This window comes from Trichosurus vulpecula, chromosome 4 (genome assembly GCF_011100635.1).
Source record: "Trichosurus vulpecula isolate mTriVul1 chromosome 4, mTriVul1.pri, whole genome shotgun sequence".
In the NCBI taxonomy this organism is placed as follows: domain Eukaryota; kingdom Metazoa; phylum Chordata; class Mammalia; order Diprotodontia; family Phalangeridae; genus Trichosurus; species Trichosurus vulpecula.
Window position 1 is genome coordinate 212,983,021 of NC_050576.1, and position 23,269 is coordinate 213,006,289.

Consider the following 23,269-nt stretch of genomic DNA (forward strand, 5'->3'; position numbering starts at 1 on the left):
ATTTATTATATGCTTAAAAATAAAAATTAGCTGATCATAAAGCATGTACACATCTTCATGTATAATCCTCTTTTTCTGTTCTACTTTGTAAATGGAAATGCTTATCTTTTTTGGTGCTGTTAAGTTCAGAATAAGAATATTTTTTTTAAGTAAAAAGAGTTAATTTGCTGTGATTGTCACATTATCCCTTCACATACCTCTGACATCATCTCCCACTATCTCCTCCTTTACTCTGGTCACTGATGAAGAGGTGGCTCTTCTCCTTGCCAAGGTTATCTCTTTTATATTTACTTACCATTGCTCCTATGCTCTCCCATCTTATCTAACAGATTGTTCCTGCTATCATACTCTAATCTTTAATCCCATTGCCTATAAAAATGCCCAAGTCTCCTTTATCCTTAAAAATAATCTTCATTTGATCCTACCATCACCATCAACTATTATTCTGTATCTTTCCTCCCCTATCACCTATACTCCCCTGTCACCTATACTCAGTTCCTCCAAATTGCTCTCCTTTCCTTCTATTCTAAACTCTGCATCATGGCTTCTGATCTCATTATTCAACTGAAACTGCTCTTTCCAAAGTAATCAGTAATCTCTTAATTTCCAGATCTAATGACCTATTATTCTCAGTCCTTATCCTGTTTAAACTCTGTGCAGCATTTGACACTGAATCACTTGCTTCCGGTTACTCTCTGGCTTTTATGACTCTTCTTTCTTCCAGTAAACCTCCTACCTGTCTATACATTATTTTTCAGTTTTCTTTACTGGATGTTCATCCATGTTACTTCCATTAACTTCAGATGTCCTCTAAGAATCTGTCTTGGGCCTTAAGGATTCTCTATTCTTCCTCTCCAACTTGGTTTTCTCATCAGCTTTCAGAGGTCCAATTATCATCTCTATGCAGATGATTCTTAGATCTTTATATACAGCTCTAATCCCTCTGGAATTATATAGTTCCTGTTTTCAAACTGGATGTCGTGGATGTCCTCAACCTCAACATATTATATCCAAAACAGAACTAATTTTTTTTTCTATCCAAACCTCTTCCAAATTTCCTTATGCCCTGTTGAGGGCAGCAACATACTTCCTGTCACCCAAGTTTGCAGCCTCCAGGTTATACTACACTTTTCACTTTCACTCATCTCATATTGTCAGATCTTATCCTTTTTTCCTCTACATTTCCTGGATACATCTTTTTTTCTCCAATCATACAGTCATCTGGACTATTGCAATAGCCTAATTGAACTCTTTACCTTGAGTCTCTTACCTTGACAATATATCTTCCATACAGTTATCAAAGTGACCTTCCTAAACCTTAGGTTTGCTCATGTCACCTCCCTATTCAATAAATTCCAATGGCTCCCTGTTACTTTAGCTTTAGAACAGTGCCTGGCATACTGTAGATGCTTAAAAAATGCTTGGTGATGATTTTAGGAACAAATGTGTACCCTTTTATTTGACACTTAAACATCTTCACATCCTGACTCCTTGCTATCTTTCCAATCTTTACACACATTACTTCTTTCTACTCACAATATGGTCTTCTTACTGTTCTTCACACCCTATGTTTCAGCTCCCATCTCTGTTACCTTTGCCCTGTTTCCTGACTTCTGACTCATGTAATCCCTGGCTTCCTTCAAAGCCCAGTTTGTGTGTCACCTGTGCCCGCTTCTTCAGGGTCATTCCTAGTTCCCTCTGAGTACTTGTGCTTTCCCTGAAAGTATCTTTTGTAACAAGGTAGGTCTTGGACTGAATGTCCCATTGGGAAGATAAGAGTCTGAGCCTTCACTGGGAATTCTGGGATTTGCAATCTGAGAGGGAGAAAACATTTCTTCTTACCTTGAGCCTGGAACCACAGATTTCAAAGGCACCTGGAAGTTTTGAAAAGAAGTAGTCTTTGAGAGAAGGGGAGAGACAGAATATGTAAAGGTGGCAGTGGCAAGGGTGGGTGTCATTGAAGAGAAATGCCTATTGGTTTTCTAGGGGCAGTGTGTGTGTGCTCTGGGACAGGGGACTAAACAAGGAAGGATGGCTTCAGTGCTCAATCTTTGATAAATGGAGCAAAGAAACTCAAATCGAAGTTGCCAGACAACTGTCTACTTAAGAACTAAGGAAAACCACGGAAAGGTTTCACTCTTTGCAGCTCTCACTTCCCTGTTTGTTAACTGCTATTCATGTGTTGTTTTTTCCCCCTCCCTATTCCTTTGTTTCTTTATCTTGAATTTGTTTCCCATAAATCCATGGTCAATTATCACCACTTTGACCTACACACATTTATTCAGTTCTTGGAAAAGGGGAAATGAGGGATGCCATTAATTAGGTTAAACACATAGAATAGGTCGGAGCGTTATACTTTGGTTCAGCCTATTATTATCATTTGATCATCACAACAACCTTTTGAAGTAGGTGTGATTATTATCCCCCTTTTACAGTTCAGGAAATTGGGGCAAACAGAAGTGACTTGCCCAGGGTCACACAGCTAACAAGTGCCTGGAGCTGGATCTGAACGTGTCTTCTTGACTTCAGGTTCATTGCACCGTTTAGTTGTAGCTGTTGTTATAGCACCTCCCCCCCCCAACTTATGAGTACCAAGTTCTTATGATTTTAGTAATAACATTAATTTTATGTTTCCCCCAAAGCAGAATTTAAACTGGCTTTCCCTTTCTCCTAGGCTATAGATGCGAACTCTTTGTTACAGCCCAGACTATGTGACTTTGAACCCAGGAGTCCCAGGCAAAACTCCAGGTTGTCTCGGAAAAGGGGAAGTGTGGAAGTAGAGGAGACTGAAGGGAAGGTCCCACCCTGAGGCCACTCAATGGGAGGAGAAAAGCTCGGTCAGGGAAGAATAAGCCCCTTTCCTTTTTCCTTTTTCTTTTTTTTTTGGAATGGGGAAGGGGGGTGTTGCCCAGCTAGGTCTTCTCCACAGGGACACTAGCTGATTACTTATATCTCCCTTGAATGTATCTTGTCTATATAGACCTCTTCATGTTCCTATTGCTTCCTCCCATCAAGGTCAGCTTCTTGAGAGCAGGGTCTTGGTTTCCCCTTTTTCTTTGTATGCCCAGCACTCTGCACAGGAGACTGACACAAGGTAGCGAGAGCTTCAGGAACGCTTTGCAGCTGTCACCCCTGGAGGGAGGGGTTGGGAGGGAAGCTAAGCCTGTGGAGTGTCTTAGCAACAGGACCATCCGAAGGGAAGGTAGCCCAGCTGCTCTAGGAAGAATGCAAGGAAGGGGTAGGGGTGGGAGGCATTTAAATTCTCAGTATCTAGGCTTCCTCGACAGAAAAACGGGGAGAATCATTCCCTCCTTTCCCTGGCCATGGTGAGGCTCGAGCTTTAAATGCTAGAAGGTGCTTTCTCAGGGAGTAAAGTTGTTATTCTGTCAGGAGTCCGGTCACTCCCCAGCTCTGGTGGCGGGGGATCGGAGACAACTTGACCCCACCCCTTAAGAATGGAACTGAATCTCTCCCCGGGCTGGGGGTGGGTGAAGACGCCAGGTCCGTCACCCGCTTCCTCGGGGCTCAAGAGGTACTTCTCCCTACCCAGGGTACTGAAAAGCATGTAAGGAGGCGGGGCAGTGCCAAGGCCAGGGGATAGGTCAAGACTGTCTGCAGGAGACGGCGGCGGACCGGACGCTCCGCCTGAGCCTCTTCCCTTCCTCTCGGCTTCGGCATCTTCCGTCCCCTCGCGCTCCCCATGACGTCACAGACCCCGCCCCAGCTCTTCTACCCCCTTTGTCACGCCCCCCCCCCCCCAAACGGCCCCGCACCACCCCCTCCCCCAGACTGAGTGGCAGCGTCGGCTGGAACGCGTTCCTTCCGAGGGAGGGCGGGTGGAGGAAGGAAGAGTAGGAACCTCGAGTGCAGCCCCGGCGTCGCCTCAGCCCGGCCCCTCTCCGCCAAGCCGAGCCGAGCCGAGCAGGGCAGCGGGGGGCTGGCCGGAGCTCGAGGAGCCGGAGGAGAGGGCGGGCGCAGTGGGAGCGATCTCGGCGTCCCGCTCTCTCCTCGGCTCATGGCGAGGACTCTCGGCACATCCGGGACCCTGGGGCCGCCGCGGCCGCGGCTCCGGCTGCTCAGCCCCCAGCGCCAGCCCCGGCCCGGGCCTCAGTCCCAGCCCCAGCCCCGGCCCCAGCCCCGGCCGCTCTGGTGACTCGGCCGCGCCTTCTCTCCGCCCGTCCGCCCCCGGCTCGCCAGCCCCGCGCTTGGATACTGGGAGACGCCCGGGCCGGCGCCCCGCGCTCTGGGCCTGGAGGAGCCGCCGCCGCCGCCGAGGCCGAGGCCATGTCTAACCCTGGGGGCCGGAGGAACGGGCCCGTCAAGCTGCGCCTGACAGGTGAGGGGAGGGCGGCGGGCCGGCGGGGAGCCCCGGGGCAGCCGCGTCCTGGGCCGCGCCCTGGGCCGCGCGGCTCGGCAGCCCCCCAGCCACCCCTGGCCTTTTGTTGGGGGAGTGAGAGTGAATGTGTGTGCGCGCGCGTGTGTTTTAGTTAGTTTGTGCGCTCGCTTGTGTTTGAGTGTGAGAGTGTGTGTGTGTGTGTGTGTGTGTGTGTGTGTGTAGGTAGAGGGGAGGTCAGGTTTTGAACTCGCGTGGAGTTTGCAAAGTTCTCCGAGCTCCAGGGCAGCACTCTCATGAGCCTGTTCTCAGCACTGACCCTCCCTGGTTCTGTCCCCTGAAGTCCGAGCTGTTGTGCTGCCCGCCTCATGCCCTTCGAGCTTGAATGAAGTGCTGCTGGCTGGGCACAGGCTTTATCCCGTGGGAGCACGGAAGAGTTTGGGGATGTTTCCTGAAACAGCCCTTTGCTATGAGTATTCAGGTTAAAGGCTTTTTCTTGACTCCCTGCTGCAAGGCAAGAGTAACCTGGAAGCCGTGTTTGTATACATCGCAAGTCTTTGTTGGCTGTGGAGGAGTTGTGTAGATGGGCCACACTGGCCACCGGTCACCTTTTCTTGAATCTTCCACTTTTTTATTGCCTAGGATCAGAATAATCACGCTCATTCAACACATTTTGTGGTAGTGTTAGTTGTAACTTAGCCTTTAGAATGCTTATTTTTGTGAGCTCATAGAAGGTGTGTGTGTGTGTGTGTGTGTGTGTGTGTGTGTGTGTGTATGTATGTAAATCAAGAACTTGTACTTCATTGTAAAGTCAGGACTGATATGAAAAGAAAAATTCTTTTTACTTGTATGAACTGTGGTATCAGGAGAGCCTTTTCCCCCTTCCCTTTGGCCAAAGTTTGCCATCTTGAAAAAATAAGCCAAAAAATCGCTAGTTTTGAACTTATAAAAGAAGTATATTGTTTCATAGTTATGCTGTCAGGTATATTAAATACTGATAATGACACTAAACAAATTTTGATTTTTGTTGTGAAGATATGTCTAAATGAATCAATTATCCTGTCCTTGGGGGAAAAAATCCAGGTTGCTAAAGTTTATCAGAAAAACTACCGACAAAACTCAGTTTTATTAAAATAGTTGTTTTAGGTATGGTTTGATGAATGATAAAAGTTTATATTCTGATTTAAAGTGAGTAAAATTGTTTTCTTTACAGAACTCTTTTTATCTTTTCCCCCTAAACCTAGCACTGTTTATGTTGAGGGCACCACCATTCTTCCCATCACCAAGTTGTTCTAACCTTACTGTCATCCTTGACTCTTGACACGATGAAATTACCCCTATTTAATCAGTTGTCAACTCCCCTGGATTCCACCTCCGCAATATTACACACATCTATCCCCTTGTCACTTCTTATGCCACAACCACCCTCCTCCAGGGGCTCATAACCTCTTGCCTGGACTATTGCAGTAGCTCGTAATTGGTCATTAGGCCTCCAGTCTCTTTGCTCTACAATTGATCCTCTACACAGCTGTCAGGTCTGACCTTCTCTCTTCTTTGCTCAGAAACTTTTAGTGGCTCCTCATCATTGCTGTTAGAATAAAGTACAGACTACCCTGTTTGGCATTTAAAGCTCTTGCTCCAGCCTGTCTTTCCAGGCTGATTATACATTATTCCATTTCCTGAGCTCTACACTCTAGCTAGTATGGGCTATTTACTGTTCTTTGTATAAGACATTATATATCCCCTCCTGTCCTCCATTCCTGGAATGCTCTCCTTTCTAATCTCTGCCCCTTGGATGTTCTACTTTCATTCAAGGCTCAGCCGGAGTGCCATTTCCTTCTGGAGGCCTTCTTCCGTGTCTCTTGGTCATTGTGTATTTATTTTGCATATAACCTGCACTCATTCATAGACTGTAAGCTCCTTGAGAGCAGGGTTGGTAGCACTTTTATATTTGCATTCTCAGAGGTTATTACAATGTGTAACATAATAAATAGGCACTTAATGAATGCTTGTTGGTTGATATAAGAAAACTGAATTCTGTGAAGAAAACTTGAGTTTGTTATTATGTAGATTTGGTAATTAAGCACTTGCTTTCACTTTCAGAGCCCATGGGCAAAACCCCTGAGATTAAAAACTGATATTAATTAGGTTGATAAATATAGGAGATTTATTTTAGGCTGAATGTGTGCTGGCTTCATCTTTTCAGGTCTGTGTCTATAGTGACATTAAGCCTATGGATTATGACTCTGGATGAGCTATAGGCATCAAAAGGAGGATTTTTGCTACTTATCTTTCTTAAATCCGTGCCTAAATGGAGAAAATAAGTGTATGAACTAATTTTCTGCAAATAAAAAGAAGTTGAGTTTTCCATATAAGCCATTAGGTTCTTAAAATGTGTATAGTGTTTTGGTTTAAAACCAGTGGTTTTAAGGTGCTTTCTTTTCTATGTATAAAATTTAATAAAGCACTGTGCAGTGTAGGTATGTTAGAAAGATTGTAATCTTAAGGAAAGACCTTCTTTAGAGCACCAAACTAAACTTCATTAAATATAAATTGACTAAATGTAATGTAATAATTGAATTCATGTATTTTCAGATTTTGATAAATTTCAAGATACAATGCTATCTCCATTACCATTGATTATAAGGTAGCTTTAGGAAGTCTGAATTGACAAAATGATTGAAAATTATTAGCGTGGGGGTAGCTAGGTGGTGCACTAGCCCTGGAGTCAGGAGGACCTGAGTTCAAATGTGGCCTCAGACATTTGACACACTAGCTGTGTGACCTTGGACAAGTCACTTAACCCCAATTGCCCTGCTTTCCACCCTCCAAAAAAAAATTAAAAAAAATTATAAGCGTGGTTTACTCTTGAAATTTGATGAATTTTTAAAATCTCAATTTTTTTTCCTCTTTGGCTTCATAAAGTGACAGTTTTCTATTTTGGCACAAATTCTCCCTTCCCCTTTATTATTTGTAAATTAAATGTTATAGATTTAACAAATAGATTTCTAGAGCTGGATTTAATTAGCAGCTTTTTAGGATATAAACACTAATGGTTTAGATGGAAAACATTGTTTTGACTGACTGGATAAATGACAGGGCAGTGTTTGATCAAAGTCCAGGAATTGGTTTGGAGCTAATGCCCAACTTCTCAGTCTATCTTTGAGAAGCCAAATAAAATATTTAACCTAGGCCTCTTTTTTGGGGGGGGAAAAGTTTGATTTTTTTTTTGTTAAGATCTTAAGAAAGTTCTGAGAAATGTTTGGCATACCTTTACACTGTGTTTAATAGTTTATTTAGATCTGGTTTCCATGATAGGAGAAAAAATATCGTTAGTAGGCATTTTAGGAATTGGTATTTGGTTTATGGAACACACTGGCTATAAGATTCTTTAAGACTGTTGTTCTTTGCTTTGTTTTATCATAAACCAATTTTAGGTGTGTAATCGGAGTTTTAGTTTTAGACTGTCTTTTATTCCAAAATGCTTTATGAACTGTAGGAACATATATGGATGTAGCCATGGATATGTATGCATACACACAAATCTCCTTAATACGTAACTGCCTGTGATGAAAGGTGATAACCAATTCTTTGGACAATGTTAGGAAGAAAAAAAATCCAGCTTGGAATATTTTTGGTTTTAGAATCAGATTTTCAAGCATTTACCTAAATCCTAAGTCACTAACTGTGTTGTTAATACACCACTTGGTACAAAAAGGCAGGGCTGATTTAATCCTTAATATGTGATAGTAAAAAAAGTCTGGGGTTTTTTTTTTTTTTTGGTCTAGAAAGCCTACCTACCCTGTAGCATTTTATTTTTCAAAGTAGCTATAGCTTGAAGAAAGCTGTCAACATTAGTCAAATTGATAGATGAAATTGAATGATTTTTACACAATTTAAGATAGGATTGTTACTGAGTAAATAAATGTTTAGTAGACAAGGTTTTAGAAAAGTTGAGTGGTGTGTATTCGTATTTGAACTTTAGTAAAATTTAGAATTTTGTGTTCATAAATATATCCAATAGTTTATTGGGGTTTCTAACAATTTTAGGTTCTTAGATGTAAAAATTTAATAAAGTACTTCTCCATAATAGTGATTTCAAATGGCTTTTGGAATTTCTATTCCCTCCCCCCTCCTTGTAACGTCTTACTACTCTAGTTCTCCAGTGGATCCCATAAATGTCGGCATTCCTTGCAGTGATTCAGATCATAACTCATTTCTGTCTGTCCATCCAGTGTGACTCATCTGTGCTCTCCCATAAATTTACCATAGACAGTAGTGTATGTATGTGTGGGATGAGGTTTTTTCCTTAGGTCTCTTGGCATTGGAGGGATATCAGTGAAACACATGGGCTGTCCATTGGCTTTATCTCTTTAACTGATACATTATTTGTGTCATTCATTACGTTTCTTGGATAACATCCTTTACTCAGCCTCTCCTGAGTTATTCCTCCTTTGTAATGTTTTGCAGCCTGCTTAGTACACCATGTCAGTCAGTCAGGAATTTTTTGAACACTTACTGTATTTCAGGCTAAGGCCAGGGAATATGATGAAGGCAAAAAGAGTCTCTGCTGTCAAGGAGCTGGTATTTTGTTGGGGGAAATAACATGCAAATAACTTTATACATATAAGTATTTGGCTCCATTAATTCCACCACTCACTTAAAAGTAAATTACCTTTGTTAGGTACTTTTTTATTGGATCAGACAATCAGAACAAGTATGAACAGGCCCTGTATACGTCTTTGCAATAAAAGCCATTGTTGGACTGGTTCTCATTTTAAGAATTTGTATATAAGGCAGGAGCTATCTCAGAATTAAGAGGGAGAGTGAATGAAGAGATTGGAGCAAGCTTGGCCTTTGCTTTACACATCTTTGCTGAGGGGGAAAGGAACAAATATTTATGAAGCGCTTACTGTGTTCCAAGCACTTTGCTGTTCCCTTTACAAATGTCTCATTTAATCCTCACAACAACCCTGTAAGGCGGGTGTTGTTATTCCTGTTTTACAGTCAAGAGGAAGCAGGCAGAAAAGGTGAGGGACTTGCCTAGAGCCATGTAGTGTAGTAGGTGTCTGGCTTTGGAGGAGGGAGTGGAATCTCCCTGACTTTTGGTCCAGAACTCTAACTACTTTTCCACATAGCTGTAAAAGGGAAGTATCAATTATGGTGGAGAAGAGACATAGTGAGGAGCAGAGGAGAGGAGGACCCAGGCAGGCTTAGGGAAGTCCAAGCTAAGCTCATCTTTTTGCCCAGCGTCTCCTCCCAAATGACTGTCCTATACACTATAATATAATCTGCTCTTTCGTTACCCAAATATTTCTAGTAAACTGCATCTTAGCCTTAACCTAAAAGAAGCCAGGGATTAATGTTAAGCAGATAGGCTCTGCCTAGGTGCTAGAATGGTTGTGACTGAATTTTTCATTTAAAATGAGGGAACCAAATAGACCTCGTTGTTCAGTTGTTTAGTCATGTCTGGCTCTTCATGACCCCACTTGGGGTTTTCTTGGCAAAGATACTTGAGTAGTTTGCCATTTTCTTCTCCTGCTCATTTTACAGATGAGGAAACTGAGACAAACAGGGTTAAGTCACTTGCCCAGGGTCACACAGCTAGTAAATATCTGAGGCCTGATGTGAACTCAGGAAGATGAGTCTTCCTGACTTCAAGCCCACCACTCTATCCACTGTGCCACTTAGATGTTACCCCTGCGGATTAAAAAGAGATAATGATTAAAATACAGCTGTGAGAGAGAGAGAGAGTGTGTGTGTGTGTGTGAGAGAGAGAGAGAATCAAAGGTAATCTGACATGGAAGACATCATGGAATCTTCAGAAGGTGGAGGTTGAGCTGAGTCTTGAAAGAAGCCTGGGCATTTAGGAGGTAGGGTACACCTAGTGCAAAGGCATGGAGTCCAGAGATGGAATGTTGTTGTGAGCCAGTATACACTGTGGAATTGAGAAGAGGTGAATTAACTTCCTGCACTCTCATAACATCTGAAACTAGTGTGAATGAAGAAGCTCTGGGGCAGTTTGAATTAACTGTCCCCAGGTGGATTGATCAAGGACCAAGCTGTGGACCCTTTGAGAAAGAAGAGTATGAAAGTGGTTTTTAAGACTTTAAGACTTTGTCAGAGAGTTCCTGAGACTCAAGGAATCTTCTTGTTTCTTATTTCTTTGTTGATAGCTTTTACTTTTCTAGATCGCTTTTAACTTCTTTGAAAGCAACTTTTACTTAGGGGGTATATGAATATGTTTTTATTAAATATACTTATTATAACTGTCAAGTTTTGAGTGGCCTGTGAGAGAAACAGCAAGGGAACCAGCATAGCCAGATCATAGAATGCATGGAGGGAAATAAAGTATAAAAAAACTGGAAAATTAGGAGGGGCCTAGTTTATGAAGCGCTCTAAATGCTCCAGGGAAGGCTTTATATTTGATGCTAAAGGTAGTTGGGAAGTACTAGAGTTTTTGTTTTTGGTTTTTTGGTGAAGGGGAGGGTACAGGGGTGTGTGTAATAGGCCTATGGGTCAGAAAAATAACTTTGGTAGCTCTGTCTTCTGGCTCTCCTGGCTTCAAATCCCAGCTAAAATCCCATCTTCAGGGGCAGCTAAGTGGCAAAGAGAATGGAGCACGGGCCTGACCCTGGAGTCAGGAGGACCTGAATTCAAATCCGGCCTCAGTCACTTGACACTTACTAGCTGTGTGACTTTGGGCAAGTCACTTAACCTGGATTGCCCTGCCTTCCCCCTTACAAAAAAAAAAATCCCATCTTTTACAACAAACTTTTCCCAACCTCCATTCATGCTAATGCCTTCCCGTTTTTTTTTCGATCATCTCCAATTTATTTTGTGTATATGTTGATTGTACTTAGTGTGCATGTTTTTTCCACCATTAGATTGTAAGCACCTCGAGATCAGGGACTGGTTTTTGCTTGCCTTTGTATTCCCCCATCAGTTTAACATATGCCTGGCACATAGTATGGGCTTAATAAATTGCTTGTTGACTAATTGAATGACTGAATGGAGGGTAGGTTGGAGTTAGGAGAGAAATTGCAGCAGAGACACAAATTACAATGCTATTGCAGCAGTCCAGGAAAAGAGGTCCTGAACTAGGATAGTGGCTGAGTGAATGGTAAAGGCCTGTAGGAGAAAAAGGTTTGGCAACTGTTTGGATGTGTTGAGTGGTAGTGAGGAGAACTAGATGGCACTGAGGTTGCAAATAGGTGACTAGAATGATTGTTGTGCTCTTGTTAGCAATAAGGAAGTTTGGAATGGGGGGATGTTTTGAGAGGAAAGATAATGAATTTCTTTCATGTTGAATTTGAGATATCTATGAAACTTACAATTTGAGGTGTCTAAAAAGCAGTTGGTGATGTGTGATTAGGGCAGAATATATAGACCTGGGAATCATCTACATTAATGAATATGAATTCATCTCATAGGATTGAATGGAATAATTGAGCCCATTGGAGCTGATAAGATCAAGTGAGATAGTAGAGCAAAAAGTATAATGTGCCCAGAACAGTCTTGGGGGATGCCAATTGGGTTAATAGATACGATAGTTCTGACGAACTAGCAAGCAAGACTGGGAAGAAGGAGTAAGACAGATTGGGAAGAGAACCAGGAGAGACCATCATTGAAACCAAGAGAAGAGAGATAGTCAGGAGAAGGTGATTGATTAAACAGTGTCAGATGCTGCAGAAGAAGCAAGAATCAAGAAGGATCAGGATTGAGAAAAGTGTTTAGATTTGACAATTAATAAATCATTTCTTTGTAGAGAGCAATTTCAGTTGAATGATGAGGTCAGAAATGAGAATACAAAGGTTTATAATTAAGAGGAGAGGAAATGGAGGCACTACCCTTTGGATGATTCAGAAGCTTGAGTACTTCAGAAACTGGTATTTTATGATTCTGTAAATCATTTTAAGAATAGGGATGGACCTGTGATTTCATTGGTGTAGGCAGTTTCTAGGTGAGGTACTCTATCGACGCAGGTCAGGACCTTCTCTGTAATTTATAGTGTTAAGTGAGTTGACTCTTATCACCTAGAAGGTTAAGTCACATAGCCGGTGTTTCACGGAGGCAGGACTTGACCCAGGTTTTCTTGATTTTGAGGCCTGTTTCAGGCCATGCTGCTTCAAGATAATTACTTCAGGGAGAACTTTGGAGTCATTAAAAGAACTATGAAAATTTCCTGAGACAATCCAGCCTGCCCTCCTCTTCAGTTCTATGATGCTTTGTAGTAGAAGTTGGTAGTTTGAAATCTGTTAATGCTGGAACCCCTTCCTTCCCACTTTTTTCATTGTTTCCCTTGAGATTCTTGATGTTTTGCTTTTTCAGATAAATTTTCTTATTATTTCTCTAATTTCGTCAATCCTTTGGTAGTTTGATTCATATGGTACTGATTAAGTACAAATTCCTTAATTACAGGGGGTTTATATAAAATAAGTTAAAGTAATCCAGTAGTCACTTGGAATGCCACTAACCAGCTTTGTGACATTGAGTAAGTCATTAAACCCTTTTGGCTTGTTTCCCCATCTTTACAACGAGGAGGCGGTACCTTCTAATTATTTTCTCTTACTCCAGTTAAGGTGATCAGTAAATATATAACTGGAGCGTGAATTATATTGAAACAGTGTACAGACAAAAAGAATAATAGTCAACAAATACATTCCTGAGAGCATATGCTTTGGTCCGCAGTACATCATTTTAATGCATATGTGTGTGTGTATATGTGTATATGTATATAGTATCTGTAAATAAATTGGTCTTTTTGTTACATTTAAATGAGACTTCTAACTGGCATATAATTGGGCCGGATCTTTTCTGCTATAACATTAATTACAGATGTTTGGAAATGTGTTTTGGGCAGCTCCCCTCAGCTTTTTGTTTTATTAACTTATATTTACATGTGCTATGGTATTGTAGTCATATAATATTAAATTTATATGATGTATACATAGTTGGCACTTAAATGCTTAATTTAGTTGGATAAAATAATGAAATTATAGAATTTTGGAGCTGGAATGCTCATAAATACAGATCATAGGTTTAGACCTGGAAGGAACCTCAGAAGTAAGTGAGTCCTCCCTTTTCTCCATTTATAGATGAGAAAACAGAGAACCAGAAATGGTAAATGACAAAGGTAGCAAATGCAAGTGGATTTGAATCTAGGTTGTCTGATTCTGGAACCATTGCTCTTTTTTCCGGTGTGTCATGCTGTTTGTGCAGCATCCTTAGAGATTTTTTAGTTCAGCACCTTCATTTTCTTTATCATAATATTTAGAGCTGTAAGGGTCCTTAGAGATCATATATGTATTCCAGTATGCCTGTTAAGTGACTCTAAGGCTCAGGTTAGTCAAGTGAAATTGCCAGTTCATTTTGTTAAAGAAATATCTATACTAGTAGTTACCTAAACTGATGAAATTAGAAGTTTAGACAGTAATGCCCTCAAGATTGTGTAACAATGTTATGTTTCTTAGAGACAGAATATTAGACCGAATGAATGTATCTTTATTTTTCTGTTAGATTATAGGCTTCTTAAGAGAATGAGCTATGCTTCGAACAATAAACATTTATTTAGAATCTGGCTTTTGTGTTCAAGATAGTTTGCTAGGCACTAGGGTGCTTTGAATGTTTGATTTTTATATTCATGGTACCCCCTTCTCTGATACAGAGTACAACCGCTCCCTTTTATCCTGCACAATTCTTGGCTAACTCCTTTGTAACAGAACTAACCAGTATACTGAAGAGTAAAGGAATCCTGGTTCTGGTAATATTTCAAGAGTAGCAGTTGTGATGTTTGGGCCCATCCACATTTCATTTTTTATATACAAGTGAACCTCTTTTTTGGGTCATACTATCTGTTATGTCATTTCTCATGTGACAGTTATTGTCAGTAATAGCATGCAGCCTGTTTAGGGGAGCCATATGTCTTTCTATTACCTTTTGTGTTACTTGGAATTTTGATTCCTCCAAAGTTAGTCTTCCATGATTTAGAGCAAGGTAGTATCACTGCTAGAGTAGTGACCTCTTGAAGCAGTGAACAGTTTGGAAGCATTGGATGCTTTTCAGATGTGATCCAGCCAAATTTCTCTGTACTCAAAGTGCAAAAAAAAGGGAAATTAAAAAAAAAAGGTATGTCGAAGGCAAAGGGAAGATTGAGGGATAGGACTGCTAATAGTGTGGGAAAATGATAATGGATAACAAATGAAGAAGTAGAACTAGGCTGTATGGTATAGTGGAAATTGTGCTGAATTTGGAGTAAAGTCCACAAATGTTTATTAGGTGTATACTGTGTGCCAGCCACTGTGCTGAATGTTATCTGTTCCACATCTTGGAGGTTAGGGGGTTCATCACCCTTGTGATCTGGAAAATCCATGTAAAATTTTTGGCTCTCCCTTTGTACCAGAGAAGAAGTTTGAATTATTATGGTATTAAAAGATAAAATATGTTGATATTATATAATACTATATGTATATTTTATGCATTTCTGAGATTCTAAAATTTTTCTGTGTCATCTTTTGGCCTTTGCACACTGTCTGCGGCCTCTGCAAAACTTCACCCAAAATTCCCATTTAATTTCTTATGCCGACCCGCGACATATTAAAACCATGATGAGGAATGTCGCGATATGGGAGGGATAACTGTACTTGGACCTAAATCCTCTGAAAAATGGTATGAATTTGAGCCATCATTGGTTATCTTTGAAATAGGGAGAGGTGTTGTAGGACCAGAAAAGGACAAATGTCTTGATTTTCAAAGGGGAAGATGGTAAGGTTTGCAAGCCATTCTTCTGAACTTGTTTTTGGTTTTTGGCAAAATTCTAGAATACATTATTAAAAGGATTATTTGTGAGCACTTAGGAAAATGATTATCACTAAAAGCCAGCTTGGCTTCATCCAGAGCAGGACATACCAGACTAACTTAATTTCCTTTTTTTTTTTTTTTTTTGACAAGGCAGACAAGACTAATAGAAGACAGGGAGGCTTTAGTATTCCTACTTCAACAAAACATTTGACAGTCTTTCATGTTATCTGTAGTGATAAGATGAAGAGACATGTCTTAGAAAACAATGTAGTTTGGAGAATTCTGAACTGCTTGAGTGATCCAGATTCAAAAAGTAGCCTTTCACTAATGCTTATTGGTGTTCTATTGAAATACCTCAAGGATCTGGTCTTGGCTTTGTTATGTTTAAAAAATAATAGAAATTTTTATCAATCATGCAGTTCACTATGTTGGAGAGGAGAGCATTGTAGTTGGAATCAAGAGCCTGGGGCTTAATTCCCAGCCTATTTTGTGTAACCCTGAGCAAGTGCCTTAATTTTTTGTTGTTGTTGTTGAATTACTACTTTAAACCAAACATGCAAAAGAGGATTGTATATGAAACCAACAAATCTGTCTTTCATGCTGTTGCTTTTTTAAAAAGTGTCATTCTACATGTTACTTTCAAAATCATCTTGCTTGTCTGTACTCCCTTCAAAATTTCCTTTTCTCTTTTGTGCATTTTAAAAAATGTTTTATTCGCCTCCTTTATTTGTATTTTTTGACAACACTATTGCTGATCCTCCTCATTCCTTCAATCCTCCTTCCAATTAGTAACCAAGAGAAGAAGCATAGTCAAGCAAAATGAATTAATACAGTAGTAGCTATATCCAAAAATATGTTTTTTTCTTCACTTTATGCCCTCTTTCAGTCAAGAGAGCCCCTCTGGAGACATGGTTAGCTTTTGCATTGATCTGAATTCTTAAACCTTTCAAAACTGTTTCTTTACATTATTGATATCCTTGTAAAAAAAATTGTCCTTTTGGTTCTACTTGAGTCACTCCCTGTTCTTACAATCTAGGATTCTCTGAAATTGTCATTTCTTACAGTGCAATAATAACCCATTACGCTTATATAACGCATTTTATTCAGCCATTCTGAAATTCTCTAAGAGGCAATCTGAGGCATCTCTTATGGTTTAAGTTCTTTGCTTTTCTTTTTATCCCTTTTATTCCACCTTCAGGATCAGGAAGTTTGTTTACAATATTGGCTTCACTATGATCCTCCCTCATAACACTCCCCTACCCTCACTTGGTTTCTTGTTAAATTTTATGTGTTTGTACACCAGATTCTTTGTGTGTGGTGTATATTCAACCTTCTTTTGCCAGTTTCAGATAAGTGATGCCTAGATCATCTGGTGAGCATTCTCCCACCTCTTCTATTCTTGGTTACTCTTCTCATGTACTCCAGTTATGAGAAATAGTAAGTTCCACCCCCTTCTTCCTCCTTTCTACACAATTATTATTGTTGTTGTTCATCCTGTCCCTCATTTTCGAAGAGGACCAGTGACATCCAGAGGGTGATGTCTTGTCTTGCTAGTGAATTGGACTTAGGTGAGGCAGGGCTGGTGCAAAGTCTTCAGCCTTGTTCTCTTCTTCAGAGTAATTGGGAATCTAGTGGCAAGACATAGGTCAGGATGACTGGCTATGGCCCCCTGATGCAGTGGGAGACCTGGGCCTTTTTAAGCTGAGGTCCTTCCTGGGTCTCAAATTCTCTGAGGCAGCACTCATTCAGCAATTAAAGGCTAGGTAAGAATTGAGGCAGAAGATGGCCTCAGAAAGATTTGTTCATTGTTTGGATTTTGATGGCTTAAAGTGAGTGTAAATAGCAATTAGTTCTGTTCTGGCCAGAAATCCTGACGGTCTTGTACTACATTATTGTATTCCCCTCTTCAGAACCTCATAACAGAACTTCTGTTTTTCTTATTTAACTCCTAGAACAACTCAGGATCATGTTTGGAGAGTTAGAATGTTCCTTGTTTTCATTGCCATGATCTCTCTTTACCATAATCTCTCCTTTGAAGTTGATTCATTCCATATTTATTATTGAATGAAGATTTTGGTGTCTGTTGTCTGTCAGTCTCTGGGATACTCTTTCCCTTCTCAATGAGTTTGTATTTGTTGCTCAATCTTTCTCTCTTCTCCAAGTTGTGCCCTCATGTAGGGGACTTCAGAATGCATTTAATATCCCCTCAAATATCCTAACCTTCTAATTATTCAATTTACTCATTTTCCATTACCTACTCCTTCACCCAGCCTCAGCTACACATAGAAGATTGTCATAATGTTGATCTTGCCATCACCTTCGAGTGTTCCTTTCTTCTGTTCATGAACTCTGAAATTCCTTTCCCTGATCATAATCTCATTCTTCCTCTCCTGCCTAGTAACTCCAGACTCTTTTCTTTATCCTCACTGTGACTTCTAATGCCAGTGCCACCCCTCATTTCTTTCCTAGTGTCAACCCCTGAGTTCAGTCTAAAAAAGATGAACAGAATTAGGTTGTATGCGTGTTTTATTTCTCTCAAGCTGGCAGCATGGAACTGAACTCCCTTTGGGGTTAGGCTGCACAGATTATAAAGACAAAAAGAAACCACAAAGCTAGGTGTGAATGTCTGTGTCATGGCCTAGTCAGGTACTGCCACCATGGGTTTGCTTTTTCCTAGCCAAGGGATTGTTTCACGGAAGTCATGAGGCACCCCAGGGTAAACAGAACAAGGAAGAAGGTCAGGCTGAAAAGTCCCCAAGGTCTGGGAACTAGGATGCTTGTGCTAGTTTTGTCCGATAAAGCTGGTCTGAACTGGCTTAAGTTATGGTTGCGGGCGCAGCAGAGGGAGTTCTGGGATTAGGAAGTGAACACTGCAAAGGATCTCGGGTATGTCAAGCTCAAGAAAAGCTTAGTCTGCCTTCTAATTGGCTGATGCTGATTCCCAGGTTAGTCCAGCCTCCTCTGGAGGGTAAGGGAGCGCAAGCAAATCAGGGTGGTTAGTAAAGTCACTAACTATTCCTTTTCCACACTAGTCTGTTACCTCTGTACTGATTGTGCTCTCCTCCTTTCCCCACCTTGCCCCTTGGTGAACCAGTTTAACTTTATTCTTTCTTCTTCTCTTAAGTCCCTTGCCCTCTATCTTACTGCCAAGATTGTTCTTCTCAGCCCCTTCCTTGGATCACTCCCGCCATCTGATGGCTTCAGTCCTACTCACCTGCTACTGAATGAAGCTGGAGAAAATTGTGAAATGGTGCTGACAGATCCACTACAGATTTATGTAATAGAATCTTAGCTGGGCCCTCACCATGGCAAGGCAACTCTTTTTACTTTTTCTTAGTTGATTTATGGTTCCTCTCACTACACTGGGTTTTCCCAACTTTTTCATCCCTTTTCAAACCTCCCGTGGCTCCACATCCCCCCACTCTCTCAGCTGAGAAGCTTGCTTCATACTTCACTAAAAAAAATGAAGCCATGCTCTTAGACTTACTTCTTATTCTTTCCTCCTGATCTCAGATCATGCAGATCCTTTCTGCCACTTTGCCCCTCATTGTCCCTGACTCACATGAAGAGGTCTCTTCTCCTTGCTAAGACTAATCTCTCTACCTGCACAAGTGATCCCATTCCATCTCCTCTTCTTCAGCATTGTCCCCTCTAACATCCCCTCCCTCAATTTTTCCACCAGTCTTCAATCTCACCCTGTCTGCTCATTGCTTCCCTACTGCATACAAACACACCCATGTCTCCCTGATCCTCAAAAAATCCTTGATCTGTACATTCTCAGTAGCTGTCATCCCATTTTTCTTTCTTCCTCTTTGTAACTAAACTATTTGAGAAGTCTGTCTACATTTGATGCTTCAATTTCTTTTCCTCCCACTTTCTAAGTCTCTGAAATTTGGCTTCTGACCTCATCATTCAGCTGAAACTGGTTCTCTCCAAAGATCTTAACTGCTAAATTTAATGGCTTTTTCTTTATCCTCATACTTCTTTTTAATTTTAATTTTATTTTTTCTCAATTACATGTAAACAGAAATTTTTAACATTCATTTTTTTAAATTTTGAGTTCAAAATTCTCACTCCCCGAAGGAAAGTGATTTTATATAGATTCTTAGGCAGAACATTTTCATATTAGCCTTGTTGCAGAAGAAAATGCAGATCAGGGGGTGGAGCCAAGATGGCAGCTGGAAAGCAGGGACTTGCTTAAGCTCTCCCCCAAATCCCTCCAAACACCTGTAAAAAAATGGCTCTGAGCAAATTCTAGAGCTGCAGAACCCACAAAATAGCAGCAGAAAGCAGGTCTCCAGCCCAGGACAGCCTGGATAGTTGCTGGGAAGAGTCTATCGTATGGTGCTGGGTAGCGGAGCCTGGGAGCAGAGCAAAGCCCAGCTTGGGCCATGCCAGGACAGACCAAGACTGGGAGTCAGGCGAGCAGGCCTGAGGGCCATGAATCATTGAGCTGTGGCAGTTACCAGACTTCTCAACCCACAAATGCCAAAGACCACAGAGCAGGTTAGTGGGAAACCTGCTGGATTGGGTTAGAGAGTGGTCTGACCCCAGCCCTGGGGGTGGCGGAGTTGTGGCGGTGACAGCAGCAGCAGGAAGTTCCTGTGGCTGCTTCCAGAGATCTAGCATCAGCTGCTTCCGGACTCCCTGGCTCACACGGTGGGAGGAATCAAGCAGCAGATTGGAGCGGGAGTGCAGAGAGTGCTTTGTGGCACAGAGGCAGGTTCTCTTGCTGTGCCTTGCTTGGATCTGGTTTGCAGTCCTGGTTGGCGGTTCTTGGGGGAGGAGGAGCGCTGCTGTGGCAGAGCTTGTGGTGACAGTGGAGTAGAAGTATCTCTGAAAACAGTAGTGCTTGGACCCTAAAGCTTGGGACAGAGTACTCTCTACAAGCAGTCATACTCTGACAAAAACTCAAGGGTCAGATAGTTGGCTGGGAACATGAACAAGCTGCAAAAAAGGACGCAGGCTCAGACTCAGACTTTAGAATATTTTTTTTGGTGACAAAGAAGATCAAAACATACACCCATAAGAAGTCAACAAAGTCAAAGAGCCTACATCAAAAGCCTCCAAGAAAAATATGAATTGGTCTCAGGCTGCCATGGCAGAGCTCAAAAGGGATTTGGAAAATCAAGTAAGAGAAGTAGAGGAAAAATTGGGAAGAGAAATGAGAGTGATGCAAGAAAACCATGAAAAACAAGTCAATGACTTGCTAAAGGAGACCCAAAAAAATACTGAAGAAAATAACACCTTAAAAAATAGACTAACCTAAAAGGCAAAAGAGTTCCAAAGAGCCAATGAGAAGAATGCCTTGAAAGGCAGAATTAACCAAATGGAAAAGGAAGTCCAAAAAACTACTGAAGAAAATACCACCTTCAAAATCAGATTGGAGCAAGTGGAAGCTAGTGACTTTATGAGAAATCAAGATATAAAACAGAACCAAAGGAATGAAAAAATGGAAGACAATGTGAACTATCCCATTGGAAAAAGCACTGACCTGGAAAATAGATCCAGGAGAGATAATTTAAAAATTGCTGGACTACCTGAAATCCATGATCAAAAAAAGAGCCTAGACATCATCTTTCAAGAAATTATCAAGGAGAACTGCCCTGATATTCTAGAACCAGAGGGTAAAATAGAAATTGAAAGAATCCACCGATTGCCTCTTGAAAAAGGTCTGAAAAAGGAAACTCCTAGGAATATTGCTGCCAAATTCCAGAGTTCCCAGGTCAAGGAGAAAATATTGCAAGCAACCAGAAAAAAACAATTTGAGTATTGTGGAAACACAATCAGGATAATACAAGATCTAGCAGCGTGTACATTAAGAGATCAAAGGTCTTGGAATATGATATTCCGGAGGTCAAAGGAGCTAGGATTAAAACCAAGAATCACCTACCCAGCAAAACTGAGTATAATGCTCCAAGGCAAAATATAGACTTTCTATAAAATAGAAGTCTTTCAAGCTTTCTCAATGAAAAGACCAGAGCTGAATAGAAAATCTGACCTTCAAATACAAGAATCAAGAGAAGCATGGAAAGGTAAACAAGAAAGAGAAATCATAAGGGACTTACTAAAGTTGAACTGTTTTGTTTACATTCCTACATGGAAAGATGATGTGTGTAATTCATGAGGCCTTTCTCAGTACTAGGGTAGTTGAAGGGAATATACATATATGTATATAGACAGGGCACAGGGTGAGTTGAATATGAAGGGATGATATCTAAAAAAATAAAATTAAGGAGTGGGAGAGGAATATATTGAGAGAGGGAGAAAGGGAGAGATAGAATGGGGTAAAGTATCTCACATAAAAGTGGCAAGAAAAAGCAGTTCTGTTGGAAGGGAAGAGGGGGCAGGTGGGGGGAATGAGTGAATCTTGCTCTCATCTGATTTGACTTGAGGAGGGAATACCATACACACTCAATTGGGTGTCTTACCCCACAGGAAAGAAGGAGGAAGAAGATAAAAAAGGGGGGTGATAGAAGGGAGGGCAGATGGGGGAGGAGGTAATCAAAAACAAACACTTTCAAAAAGGGAAAGGGTCAAGGGAGAAAACTGAATAAAGGGGGATAGGTTAGGAAGAAGCAAAATATAGTTAGTCTTTCACAACATGAGTATTGTGGAAGTGTTTTGCATAATGATACACGTGCAGCCTATGTTGAACTGCTTGCCTTCTTAGGGAGGGTGTGTGGGAAGGGAAGAGGGGAGAGAATTTGGAACTCAAAGTTTTAAAAGCAGATGCTCAAAAAAAAAAGTTGTTTTTGCATGCAAGTGGGAAATAAGCTATATAGGGAATGGGCCATAGAAATCTATCCTGCCCTACAAGGAAGTAAGGGGAAAAGGGATGGGGCGGAGAGTGGGGTAACAGATGGGAGGGCTGACTGGGGAATGGGGCAATCAGAATATATGCCATCCTGGAGTGGGGGGAAGGTAGGAATGGGGAGAAAATTTGTAACTCCAAATCTTGTGGAAATCAATGTTGAAAACTAAAATATTAAACAATAAATTATGAAGCAAAGAAACAAAAAAAAATGCAGACTAAACCTCCCCCCACCCCCTAATAATAAAGAAAGTAAAAGGAAATATTCTTCAATCTGAAATCACACTCCTCCAGTTCTTTCTCTACAGGTGGATAGTGTTTTTCATTGTAAGTCTTTGGGAATTGTCTTGGATCATTGTATTACTGAGAATACCTAGGTCATTCACAGTTGTTCATTATATTGTTATTGTCTACAGTGGTCCCCTGGTTCTGCTCATTTCACTTTGCATCAGTTCATGTAAACCTTTCTATGTTTTTCTGAATGCATCCTGCTTGTCATTTCTTATAGCACAATAGTATTCCCTCCCAATCATATCATGACTTGTTCAGCTCTTCCCCACTTGATGGATATCCTCTCAATTTACAATTTTTTACTGCCACAGAAAAAGCTGCTATAAATATTTTTGTACAAATAGCTCCTTCTACTTTTCCTTTGATCTCCTTGGGATACAGACCTATAGTAGTGGTATTGCTGGGTCAAAGGATTTGCATGGTTTTATTTATAGCCCTTTGGGCATAGTCTCCAGAAAGGTTGGATCAGGCCATAACTCCGCCAACAGTGCATTGGTGTTCCATTTTTTCCACTCTACCCCCAATATTTGTTATTTTCCATTTCTGTCATATTAGCCAAATTGATGGGTGCAATGTGGGTACATCAGAATCGTTTTAATTTGCATTTCTCTAATCAGTAGTGATTTAGAGCATTTTTTTCATATGTTTGTGGATAGCTTTGATTACTTTGTCTGAAAACTTCATATCCTTTGACAGTTTGTCAATTGGGAATTACTTACGTTGTCATAAATTTAACTCAGTTTTCTATATGTTTGAGAAACGAGGTCTTTATCAGAGAAGCTTGCTGTAAAATCGCCCCCCCCCCATTTTCTGATTTCCTTCTAATCTTGGCTGCATTGGTTTTGTTTGTGCTAAACCTTTTTAATTTCATGTAATCAAAATTATCAACTTTATCTCCTTTAATGCTCTCTATCTCTTGTTTGGTCATGAATTCTTCCCTTATACATAGATCTGACAGGTAAAATATCTTCATACTTTTCGATCCCTCTGCAACCTTTGGCACTGTATATCACCCTCTACTTGATATTTTC

The 23,269-nt window shown here is 40.9% G+C and overlaps 1 protein-coding gene across 1 annotated transcript in view; it reads left to right on the top strand.

The window, feature by feature from the left end:
• Positions 1-3,789: 3,789 nt before the first annotated feature.
• The window catches only part of SMURF2 (SMAD specific E3 ubiquitin protein ligase 2), a 145,060-nt gene continuing 125,580 nt past the window's right edge, over positions 3,790-23,269 (top strand). Inside the window, exon 1 of the mRNA XM_036755337.1 lies at positions 3,790-4,336. Coding sequence (XP_036611232.1) covers positions 4,285-4,336 — 52 coding nt within the window. The 5' untranslated portion in view covers positions 3,790-4,284. The remainder of the gene's footprint in view (positions 4,337-23,269) is intronic.